Consider the following 12,854-nt stretch of genomic DNA (forward strand, 5'->3'; position numbering starts at 1 on the left):
ATAGTCGCAAAAAAGTAGAGAAAACCATTGCAGATGGTAAGTGCCCTATCTGGTTTAGAGTTCCAGCTGACTTCTCACTGACTAGCCACAGCCAACCAAGACACTGAACGAAAGGATATCCACCATGCAATTAAACCAATGTGCATGAAACACCTACTGACGACCAGGCCCTGAGACTGGTTTTGGGGATAGATACCCTGGAGAAAAAGAAAGATGGTCCTGATGGAATGGGCTTGCTGATAGCAGCTTGAGTGTTTTCCCTCGTTTTTCTAATGAGCTGAAAAGTGGAAAGACTTCCTCTCTCTCTCCCTTCTCCATTGTTCCCACTTCCTTACTTCATCAACCCCTCACACGTGAAGGACGTTAACGCATCTGACTTTTCTAATCCTTGACTGTGTGCTTGTTTGACTCATGTCTGCTGTGTAAGCAAACGATCTCTGGAGGTGGAAGAGGCCTGGCTTATTCATTAAAAGATGTCCCCTAGGATCTGGGGATTTAAGACCTAAGGTCACCAATTGTCTGTACAATTACACCTGGGAGACAGACCAAAAACAGGCACTAGCCACTCTTTCTAACTCTTTGAGCTTCCATTTAATGAGCTGTTACTTCATATCAGGCACTAGGCTCATTAGTATTATTTTTTACAATAGCCCTATAAGATCAACAGTATGGTTCTTGTTTTATAGATGTGAGAATTAAAGATTCTAGAGATTTCAGGTCATTTGCCTGTAGCAGAGAATATGCATACTCACTAAATAGCCATGTAATTCTATTTCCCAGCTTCTCTCTCACCTAAGTGGGGAATCATGTATGGATTGTGACCAATGGCATAGGAAGGAAAGTAATGTCACCATGACATTTTTTTTTTTTTTTTTTTTGCAGCCCTGGCCCTGCAAAACACTTTGGGAGATCTTTCTTCTCTCTCTTCCTGCTGAAGGATCCTTGGAGGGCATGTATCCCAAAAACTACAGGATGGAAGAGGGCCACACTACCCTCTCAGAATTTGCTCAAGTGAGAAATAAACCTGTGTTCTGTTAAGCCACTGGAATTTTATGGCTGCTTTGTTACTGCAGCATAGCACAACCTAGTGGTATGGATTTGAACCGAGTCACTCTGACTCCAAGCCTCCTGCCCCCAGCTACCATGCCATCCTGTGGGAGGTCTGGAGGCTGTTTCTCTACCTCCCAGAGGGTCAGAACTTTCTTGTTTTTTTTTTTTTTTTTTACTGCGGTGAGTTATCGCTATACATTTTTTAAAATAATGACTTCAAGTTGTCTTCCAATTCTGTCAGTGTCCTGAACCCTGTTGATAGTTAAATCATTCTTGCTAGATGATTGACTAAATGACATGCTGTGTAAATAGACTATCAGTTTACCCTCCTGAATTTTTATTACAGCATCTATGTGCTAGGATTATTTGAGACAATAACCAGCTCTGGAAGAGTACTTTGAGAAACTCATGGAATTGTGGAACATGCAACAAAAGGCATCTTGGGGACTATGTAGTTTCACCCCCTTCATTTTAGAGATGAGAAGGCAAGGAGGGTCTGAGAGGGAGAGAGGCTTGCCCAAGGTCATATGACAAACACTCGTAGAGAGGTGGCCAGAGGCAGGGCTCCTGACTCTCAGTGCTGAATCCTAGAAAGTTTGGCCACTCCATGGAGATGAAAGGCAAGGGCCAGAATGTCTCAACAGTAATCCCAGCATTAATCACAACACTTCCTTGTCGAGTGTTCACTAGGTCAATCTAAGGAGAGGGATGGATGTTAGTCTCATTTAGAAACAACTTGAGACTTCCTGATTCCTCATTTTGACACCAAATGCTCCCTGGGATCAAATGTGATTTGAAAAAAATGGTTGGAGTGTTTGTATGTGGTTTTCTCCTTTAAAAAATAAAGCTAAGGGGAAAAAGCCTCCCATAATGTGTTGGCTTTTGGCAGCTTTTACAAATAGTGGTATGATGAGAAACACATGGCCGACCAGCGCTTGGTGAATGGTTATGAGGGTTTTGCTGCCCCCTAGAGAACCAGAAGGCCAGGCTGCCCTGCTTCAGAGGCCTGACAACCTCCCAGCCACTCCATCTCCCAGCCTGAGTCGCTGGGGAAGCTGGTGAGGCTGGTGGTTTGCTCTGGGCAGACCAGCAGTTCTCTATGGGGCTGAGGCACTGGCTTGGTAACATTTACTGGGAGGTAATTGTGGCACCTGTCTCAGTCTGATGGGTGCAGAGGCATCTAAGGTATAATCCTGGGATGCTCTGGAATACTTGATGGCCTCACCCTTAGCACCCCCACCTTGGTAGGCTTCTGGAGATATGCATTTTAACAGCATCAAGCGTTCTGCTACCTGAGAGTACTGGATTGTTAGGTCACTAACATGGCAGGAATGCACTTCATATAACCTGCTATACACAACTGCAGTCCAGAGAAGGACCTGGACCAGCGGGAGCAGAGCTCAGGACACGGAAGGTAGGTGGAGAGGAGACAGTGAAGGGAGGGTCCGCATCCAGTCCTGCCCAGCTCTATTTGGATCATGGAAACTTAGAATCTGATGAAATGATGATGAAGTCAGATGATGACTCGCCTCTGGAAGAATGTTCAAGGACACATGGGGCATACAATTCCAGTGATCTCTGCCCACCTTGTGGTCCCACTATGGTTGCAGATTGGAGACCTCTGAGTTGGAGAAGCAGCCCAGGAAAGGCACAGTTGCACTGGGGGTGGTGTGGTGGTTGTAAGGGAACCTGGCTAAAGGGCATGTGAAGAATCAGAGAGCAAGAAGGGCTCTGGGAGATATCCTGTCACAGAGAAGGGAACTGAGTCCTAGAGCAGAGAAGGGACTGGTTCAAGAGGTGAAGGGACTGGCTCAAGAGGTCACAGCACATCACTAGCAGACTAGGATTGTACCCCAGCCCCTCACCCCTCCATCCACTGCCTGGCAAAAGACCAAATGGGCCCCTCTGCTCCTCACTGCTTCCACTTTCCACTTCCTAATGATCATGATGGAAGCCCCCACTCCTGAGTGCCAGTGTTACTTCTAAAAGGGAAAATGTTAACTGTGTCATGAACTTGCCTCTATGGGTCTCCCAGGCAAAGTCTAAACTCTAGTTATTGAAAAGAGCATTTTTTTTTTTGGATTTCAAACTAGTGCTAGTAATGGGATTTCAAACTAGTGCTAGTAATGGGATTTCAAACTAGTGCTAGCAATGAGGTTGAGTCCCGGGGAAGGGGATGGAGTCTGGGCTCCCTCAGGGCACTTCCAGTGAAGTGGCTGGCTGGTGTCCTGTTCAGAGATGTGTGTGTCTATGTGGGGCTGTCCTACTGATTTAATTAATGCACTTATTTAAAGTCTATACTCAGCTGCTTCCAATGGGCTTGAGGTGGCTTTTTCACTCTCAGTGTGCAAATAAGCTGTCTGAATATGGATGACAAAGAATATTTTTAAGGAAGAATGTATGATTGTTTAAGGCTTATTTGGAGCTTGACTGGCAGTTTTAATTTTTTAACAGCAATTCACTAGATGTGCGACCTTGGGTAAGTGACTTACTCTCTCCCTGTCCTGACTGTGAAATGAGGTTAATGATAGTACCTAGGATGATCAAAGGATGAAATGAATCCTATTAGCTAAGTGTTGCGAATGGTGCCTGACACAAAATGAAGGCTATAAAAGTGTTGATGAATAAATAAAACTTTAAAATAAATGCAGGATGGTGGTTTTTAGTAGTCAAATCTCACTAACTTTACTTACTCAGTATGTCCCGAACCCTTCCTACTCTTCTCCCCCGATTCTCCTGCCCTGTCTTGGCTTAGCCCTTCATTCTGTCCTGCCTGGACAGTCACCAATGGCTCCCCGGAATTAATTCCTCTATCTCCAGCTTCACGGTCCTCTAGGATACTGACTTCCCTCAACCTCTAAAGTAGGTCTTAAAACGGACTCCCCACCTCCTGTGCTTAATCTCTTTCAGAATACCCCACAGGACTCACTACAGGATAATACCCTACAGGATAAAGTTCATGCCTCACTCTATATGTAATATTATTTTTCTAGTTTTTTCAAAAATTGTGATTGTTTTAATCCTTGATAACAGTATTCTTTAATGAACAAGTCTAGCTTGAGTAAACTTTAGAAGCCATCTGTCTTCTTTTTACTGCTCTTTTCCATCAGTAGCAACGTGTCACCCAACAAGAACTTATAGCTCTCTGGTCTACACTCTCCCTGAACCTGTTTGCAGAAGAGGAGCTGCTGCTTTTAGTTGATTTTTTTCATCTGTTTAATTGTGGAGTCAGACCAGATTTGGTCAGGTTTAAGACCCTGCATGTTGTTTTAAGTCACTGAGTTACCCTTTCCTGACTTATTTTCATTCTGTCAGCCTTTCAGCTCTGGTTCTGAAATGAAGGAAACTTTGCCATCACTTCAACGTCTTCCAAGCAAAGTGAGCTGGAGAGAAGGGACATACTGGGGAAAGGGAGGCGTGGTATCCTAGGGCTCCTAAAATCACTCTGTGTAGGTAGGAGTGACTGGCTCTTGTTCATAGGCCATATCTACTCTTGAGTGGATTTCGTGGAGTGGTTTTGAGATTGGCAGCCCTTTGGGGGTCGTAGGCTCTCTCTTTGAAGAGAGGGTCCTGTTTTCTGGACTGGTGAGGTTCCTTGGGAAACACATCTGCTCAAAGTTAACACCAGGCCTTTATAGATCCAGCATGAACCTTTCCCATTCAACAGCCCCAGAAAGAAACAGATCCTTACTTTTCAGGGGTCAAGGTCTCCTCCAGGAACTCCTCGATCTTATTGACGTCTGTCTTCACGTCCCCATTGAAGGTCAGGAAGGGCGGGTGCGTGCCGGGGGCTAGGTTGTGCAGGTCAGCTGGCTTTCTGTAGAGAGAGCAAGATTCAGGTGTTGGCTTACAGCAGGGTGCTTCCTGTTCTGGGAAACCTAAGATTGATTGTAACTGAGATGCCCTGTGCTAGCCCAACATGCCTGTCAGGTGAAACAGATTTATGGTATGCAGTGTAGGGCAGCAGAGGTTGGAGAAAGTTCTGAAAAAATGTGGTGTGACCCAGGAAGTATGTCCAGTGGAGTCACCGAGAGAGGAACAAGTCAAGATGAAGGAGCTGAAAAAATGAAAGAATTGAAAAAATGGAGAGAATCCAGGTGACTATCTAAGTCAGATGCAAGCTTTAATTACCCAGGGGAGAGGTGGGGTTTTGCTTTTAAAAGCTCTTTCACCAATCTGCCCAACAAAAATGTGCTACACATAATTCCATACTTTAAAAATTAATGAATTAGATCATACTTTTCTCCTAATAAATATCTCCAGATACAAAAAATTGGGAGTTTGGGCCATTTGTTCAAGTTAGATGCTTCTATTGTGTGTAACTTATATTTTAATATCTAATAACTAATGTCTAACATTGGTCAGCCTTTTGTCACACTCAACAAAATACTTTTTTTGACTTATAAACAGCCCCTGATATGGCCTTTAGGTAGCCAGGAAAATAAACAAACTATTAGATTGAAAACAAAACTATCAAATGAAGACGTTTTCAAAAGTCTTCTTATTGCTAAGATTATTCCTCCACAAACACCAGGTAGGCTATTACCAAGGATTCTGAACCAAGAACCTCCTACTGGTGAGTAAGAAGATACCTGAAAGCCTTACGATTCAAGCTCCATGAGGGAAAGGACCCAGAACCATGCCTGGCATATAGGAGGCCCTCAGTAGATACATATTTTTAATGGCTACATGAATAAAGCATGCATTTTTTATTCAGCTACAGTGGCTCATGCCTGTAATCCCACCACATTGGGAGGCTGAGGTGGGAGGATCGCTTGAGCCCAGGAGTTCGAGACCAGCCTAGGCAACATAGCGAGACCCCCATCTTTACAAGAAATAACCACAAAAGTTTGCTGGGCATGGAGGCATGTGCTTGCAGTCCCAGCTACTTGGGAGACTGAAGCAGGAAGATTGCTTGAGCCCAGGAGTTCGAGGCAGTTGTGAGCCGTTGATGGCACCACTGCACTCCAGTCTGGGGGACAGAGTGAGACTCGGTCTCAAATGCAACAGCAATAAAAACTCATACATTTTAAATTTAAAAATGAGTGACTTTAGCTGCAAAAGTAGAAATCAAATGTTGGTCTCAAATTGGTAAAAACTTCAATCCAGTTATGAAGGTTTTTGGCTTCAGTTAAATGTGGGGAGAACCAGTAGGCAACTCCACTGCTACAGTATTCATGATCCACCATCGTCTACCTTTCACAGTATTTTAACTTAATTCAAGCATCTGCTGTTCTCAAAATATGACTTATTTTGAGAACATTTACTAGATTTACTAGAAAGAAGTTATTTTTCTTTAAATTTTAAAAATTCTGTTCAACATACATAAATCAAAAATCTCCTAGGAGTCAGAAATTGTGCCTATTTTTAAAAATTATGGGGTTACTTAAATGTTATCTTAAGTTAAAAACAATTTATTTTCTAAGTAAATGCAACTTCTGCTTTGTGATGGGATTCAAATAGATCACTTGATTTATGAAAGTTATTTCTTTTTATAGCAAACTTTGCTGGGCCCAGTAGGATCTTTTGGTAACACATACATATATATGTAATAGGCAGCAAATTTGGTCCCTAAGAAGACAGAAAGCTCTTTGGTGTGCCTGTTAGTTTCTGGGTCAGACACTTAAAGAAATCCAAGATAACCAAAGCAACAGTGCATTTCTCCCCCCTGGGAAAGAGGAGACCCAAAAGTCCTAAATTATCCTGAAAGAAAGGCCTAGATGATGGAGAAGTGGGTGAAATTCTGGAACGCAGTCCCAATTGAATGAATGAACAATTAATTAACTCAACAATTAATTGAACTTTCTGCACTTAGCCCACAGCAGTGCTAAGTGGCATTTCTGGCGTGCACTGGGGAGCACACTGACTACCTGCAGGAAGGCCAAGTGAAGTGGAAAGGAAAGTGGCCTTGTGTTTGACACGGCTAGGTCCTGTTAATATCCAGGAGTGTGCTTCTGTGTCTGCACCAGCTGGTCAGAATGCAAGAGCAAGAATGGAGCAAAATGAGGGGGAAGAAGGGTTGGCAGATTGGGGAAAATGGGAAAGGGGAGGGTTACACCAAAAAAAGTGTAGGGAAGAGGAGGGAAAATGGTGGCGACTTCCAAGACAGGGCTGGGATTCACCCCAAATGCTCTCTCTGAGAATGCCACATTTCTTGTGGGAGTTGGGAGTGGAAAACATTAAACGCAGAAACTGTAAAAAAGTAAACAGTGGGGATAGAGGAGTCTGTAATGAAACAAATTCCTGGCGTAATCAGTTTGGGAGGGGAAGAGAAGAATTTCAATTACTGTGCTACTCCCATGTCCCTCCCCAAACACACACACTCTCCAGCTGCATTCTGAGGCACTTGGAACTCAGACAATTGAGATGGAAAGTATTTTTAAAATCTAATTTACTTAGTCCCTTTGTTTACTTTGTGCATGTCCCTCATTTTAGACAATGAAAGGACATTCTTTATTTGCTCCTGTTTTTTAGAGCTGACACAAGGCAGCAACATGTGTGCTCTCAGTCACCTCTCTGTGGCCTAAAGATACAGAAATGTGTGGTGGTGGTGGTGGTGGTGGTGGGTTTTTTCCTGGGATTCTAGAGAATTGTGGCCACTGGAGTCAGACGCCCTTGGGAAGTACTGCCTATGGCCACCGATGCTTAGCTAGAGTTGCAGCCCTCTGACTTTGTTGACCCCGCTTCAGCATTTATAGTTGAGACTATATCATTAGCATTGGATGACGTATTGCCAAGTATGATTTATGAACTATGTAATGAGGATCGGTCTTCTTTTCCTTACTGGATTGCCAGCTCCATGAACCCAGTGATAATTCTAAGAATAGCCAACATGCAAGGAGTTCTTGCTATGAGTCAGGTACAGGACTGATTGCAAAAGTTTTACATGGCCTGCCTTGATAAATTCTCACAATAATCCTATTGATTAAAAAGACACTGTCTCCATTGTACAGACGAGGAAACTGAGGCTCTGAAAAGTTCAAGATTATTCAGTCACTAAAGTGTAGTGCCAGGAAAATAAATCAGTTTTCTTAGAAATTAATGTGTGTGTTCATGGGTAGAGGGGACAGTAAGAAAGTTTTCTTATCTGTAAAAATGGAGTGGTGCTACATGCCTGGTCTACGTCAAAGGGGTGTTGGCTGGACCAGGTGTGATCATGTGAAGGAGGAACCAAACCATGTGAAGCATGCGGGCAGGGGTGGTTCCCTCTCTCACTCTCTTCTCCAGCAAACATACAAGTCCTCTCTCACACATGGTAATCCAAACACCTCCAATTCTCCACTGAAGGAAGCTGCTTTTTCAGAAGTCTGCTGCTGTCTTTAGTTATCGCAGACATTAATTGCATAGTGGATGCAAGTTCATTTATTTGACAGATAGTAGTTGTGGACCTGTGAAAAGCTAGTTGCTATGGAGGATACAAAGAAACTTAAAACACGATCCCAGTCTGTCCTTGAGGGATTGAAGGTCTCATTTGAAAGACGAAACAAACTTCATAACTGAGGTATTATGAAGAGCATAGTATTCGAACCAAGCAGATGGGGTTTAGCCCTTCTAATTTCTAGTTGGCATCTTGGGCGAGTCATTTAAATATATCTGTCTCAGTTATTTCTCAAATAACACAGAGAAGTAAGACCTCCTTCATAGGATTATATATTATGTGATTTTTTTTTAATGAGAAAGCATTTACCAGTTGTAAAGCATTAGGGGTGCAGACCTCAGAACTTGATGAAACACTAAATCACGACACAAGGCAACACAGACAACAGGTGCTGGGTGAGTCTGGAGGGAGGTTGGGTTGATAGATGTGCTTGTGAGTGTGGTGGGATGGGTATGAGAAGGCCTTACAGAGGGGATGGGGCTGAAGCTGAGCCTGGGGCCAGGGACAAGAAGGAAGAGATGGCCTGTTTTAGACAGAGGATGCAGCTCTACCAAGGGATGGAGGCTCGAAGGAAGAAGAACAGCAGAAGGCAGGCCAGCCTGACAGAGTAGACAGGTCATGGTGAGAAGTGTTGGGAAAGAGTGTTGGGAAGCATGAAGGAAAAGACAAATTGGGGCTTCGGATGCATCAAGTCCATGGACAACGGGAAACATCAAAGGTTTCCTGTGCATGAAAGTGGCCTGATTAAAACATTATTTTAGGAAGAATAACCTTAGAATCACATAAAGGATGGGTCAGAGAGAGAGAAAAAGAGAGAATGTGTGAACCTGGAAAAATGAAGACCAGTTTGAAGAACAATGAGACTCTCAGGGTGGCAGTGGTGAGACTTGAACCAGTTGTAGGCTTTGAGAATGAAAAAGAGAGTTTGGAGGAAGAGAGAGTGCAATAGGAGAATGCTCTAGACTTGGCTACTGATCAACAATGCAGGCAGCAATAGAAAGGAGCAGGAAGTGTTTAGTGCCTAGAAAATAGAAGAAAAAGGCCAGGAGGAGTGGCTCACATCTGTAATCCCAGCACTTTGGGAGGCCGAGGTGGGTGGATCACAAGGTCAGAAGTTCAAGACCAGCCTGGACAAGATGGTGAAACACCGTCTCTACTAAAAATACAAAAATTAGTGTGTCGTGGTGGCATGTTCCTGTAATCCCAGCTACTCAGGAGGCTGAGGCAGAGAATTGCTTAAACCCAGGAGGCAGAGGTTGCAGTGAGCTAAGATCGTACTACTGCACTCCAGCCTGGGTGACAGAGTGAGGCTCTGTCTCAAAAAAAAAAAAAAAAAGAAAAAGAAAAAAAAGAAAATAGAAGAAAAAAGGAGTTCAAGAAGAGCTCAACTCAGAGGAAAAGGATACAAATTGATGTATACAATGTTAGACATATATGATAACAGAACATCCAAGTGAAAATATCTGGATGATAGCAGGGCTCTGGGTGTAGAACAATTCACATAGAGATAACAAGGAGAATATGCTAAGCTCACCAGGGATGAAGGTAGAGGCAGAAGATGAACACTTACAGGGTGAGCCTTGAGCTGTTCCACATTTAAACAACAGGTGGAGGACAGGAAACAGAATACATTCTGTAGGAGTGAAAAGAGTGTGGCTCCTGGTGTTTGTAAGTCATTAAACTGCACTCTAAAAACAGAAGAGTAGTTACTTTTCATCCAAGCCTATAATCTAGAGCTGTCACACTGAGGACTTCTAAAGCTGGGAACACAGCATGGGAAAGGGTCTAGATCACAACTCTCTGAAGACTCAGACTCTTCACACCTGAAGTCCTGCTAGGGTCCCACGGATGACGGCCTTAGTACTACTGAAATGACTAATCCTATGTTTTTAGATGTCTGTGCCCATCTGTGCACCAGACACTTAGTTGCAATGCCAATGTCCATTCCTTGCTTCTTCTTTGCTAATCGAGACTTGCTAATCGGGTCAGTGAAGTGCTGGGCACCAAGTGAAATACTTGCCTTTGCAGACTCTCTTGTAGCCAAAACTGGACCCTGAGACACAGTTCTGGACAATGAAGTGTGAGCAGGGGGCTGCTGGGAGCCATGGAAGGCTTTTGCCCTCCTTCATGGAAGTTTCTCTGTTCATGCAGTTAAACATATTCCTCATTTATGCAACATACTTTACCTTTTCAGATCCACAGTGGTGACATTGAACACGACTCCTTTCAGCCAGAGGATCATGAAGAGGCGCTGAGAGAAAGGACAGTTGCCGATGCTTTCCCCATCGATTCCAGCCTGGAAAGAAGAGAACCAGTGTCCTGAGTGGGCAGGTGCAATTAGCAAGGGGAAAATAAGATTGTAACACCCAAATGCAGGTCTGAGGAGACCTTACTAAAACCATGTCCCAGCAACTTCAAAGGGCAGTAGCCTGATATTATTCATTTTTGTCTTCTTAATGTCCATGCAGGGCAATGCCTGGCAGCATGTAAGGGCTCAATAAATACTTGAATTGAACTTGATGATTATGCAGAATCATAACTTCATGAAATCATAGAACCCTTGGGGTAAAATTAGACCTGCAACATCACTTAGCCTGACACAAATGATATTGGAATGCCAACATCTACACCCCCAAGTAATCATCTAGTTTCTGCTTGAATATCTCCACTGACCAGTCATTTGTATTAATATCTCTCAAAGCAGTTCATTCTGAGGATTGCTCTAACAATTAGAAATGCTTTCCTTCGGCTACCTAGCCAAAGTATGTTCCTCTGTAGTTTACCCTCCCCCACCCCTTGGTCCTTGGTCCACGTGGATGTCATGAATATAAATATCTCGACTTTGATCCCATCTCCCTATATGGAGGCTAATCAGGAAGCTCAAGGCTTTAATCAATACACCACTTAGTTCTGGCTAGTACTTGGCCTTCACTGTCAATAATCCATTCATTTGTTAAATTACACTTTTACTCAACAAATACATATTGACCATCAGTTATGTGCAAGTAACTGGAGAAAATTACCCAGGGGATTCAAAACTGAATTCCTCCAAGGAGCTTATGGCCTTCTGTAGGGTGGGCTCGGGGGTAAGACAGGAACATATGTAAAAATAACAAAATTATTATTGGGTGTTCTGTGCTTCTGCCATTTCATTTCCCTTCCTCAAAATAGTAGGCTCTTTTAGGTCTGAAAAACAAGTCCATCTTTACTGCACTTCTGAGTGGACTGCAGATCCCTGAATTTCATAAAGAATTAATTTCAAGCAAACCTATGAACAAACAAAAAAGGTTGGGGAATTGGTCTCTGTAGAAATCATTTCCATCAGGTGGTTTATTGGCCCCCAACATAATACTTAGAGGAAGAAATAACCCATTTGCTCCAGACTCTGATGTTGGCTGCCCTGGAAACCATGGCCCCCGCAGGTGGCCTGGCAGGGCATTCCACTGACAGGGAGGGCCTGTGTGGGCCTGGGTACTGAAGACTCATACAAAGCTGTAAACAATCCAACCAACATCCAGGAATGGGGGCTTACTGAGTTGTTTTTTTTTTTTTTTTTTTTTCAAAAGAAAGGCAGAAAACAAATGCGTTCCCGAAGCTCAACACACTGTTTTCCCCCTTGAGGTTTGTTTTGCTGTGGTATTCAGATGGGGAAGCAGGGATGCCTTCTTTCATACATTAGAACCTCATTGTGTGCTTTTTTCTACCTTGCAAATTGCTCCCAGCAGGGGCTCAGGTTTATAATGGAAAACTGGAACCTTTGACAGTGTTGGTTGTACGTAATTGCTATGAAATTACAGTTATTTTACCTCCCTCTTAACTACACCAAAAGCCCCACTCCCTATTCAGTTCTCACTTTTCCTCAGTGCTGCAAACAGACCCACCCCTGAGTCTTGAGAAAGCACGGACTCCGTTATATAAAATGAGAAAGGTAGGAGGGTACAGTGTGGGCACTACACCTGCCCACGGAGCTAAAGTTACCAATAAAACATGCTCAGACAGGTGGCTATCAATTTAATAATAGCTTGGTGCTAACTTGAGTTTATGATGTACGCTCCCTAGGAACTTCTCAAGAAGCACTTGACAGGTACCAGGTTCTCGGTCCTTTAAGACATCCCGACACAGGGAGAATTCCCCCAGGCCCAGTTATGGTGGAAGTAACAAGAGGAGAACTGAAAAAAAAAGCAAAGACAAAAACAGAAGCCAGATCCATATACTGTTATCTGTTTTCCTCTGATGGTGGTGGTGGGAGGATAAGGGAATTGAAGGAGGGACTAGCAAAATAGTGGATCTCTCAACTACATAAAAAATTCATATAATAATAATGTTAATAATAACATATCTATATTGCCAGGCATTGTTCTAAAGGATTAACATATGTTATTAACTTGTTTATTTCTCATGAGAAGCCTGTGAAGTGGGATATTTT

The 12,854-nt window shown here is 43.3% G+C and overlaps 1 protein-coding gene across 4 annotated transcripts in view; it reads right to left on the reverse strand.

Moving 5' to 3' along the window:
• CLIC5 (chloride intracellular channel 5) overlaps window positions 1–12,854 on the reverse strand; it is a 183,527-nt gene that overhangs the window by 46,295 nt on the left and 124,378 nt on the right. For all 4 annotated transcript variants that reach the window (XM_003266209.3, XM_003266208.3, XM_030796495.1 and 1 more), the window contains 2 exons: window positions 10,615–10,724; window positions 4,742–4,867 (listed from right to left, as the gene is read on the reverse strand). In XM_003266209.3, the coding sequence (XP_003266257.2) occupies window positions 4,742–4,867; window positions 10,615–10,724 (236 nt within the window). The remainder of the gene's footprint in view (window positions 1–4,741; window positions 4,868–10,614; window positions 10,725–12,854) is intronic.

This window comes from Nomascus leucogenys, chromosome 17 (genome assembly GCF_006542625.1).
Source record: "Nomascus leucogenys isolate Asia chromosome 17, Asia_NLE_v1, whole genome shotgun sequence".
In the NCBI taxonomy this organism is placed as follows: Eukaryota; Metazoa; Chordata; class Mammalia; order Primates; family Hylobatidae; genus Nomascus; species Nomascus leucogenys.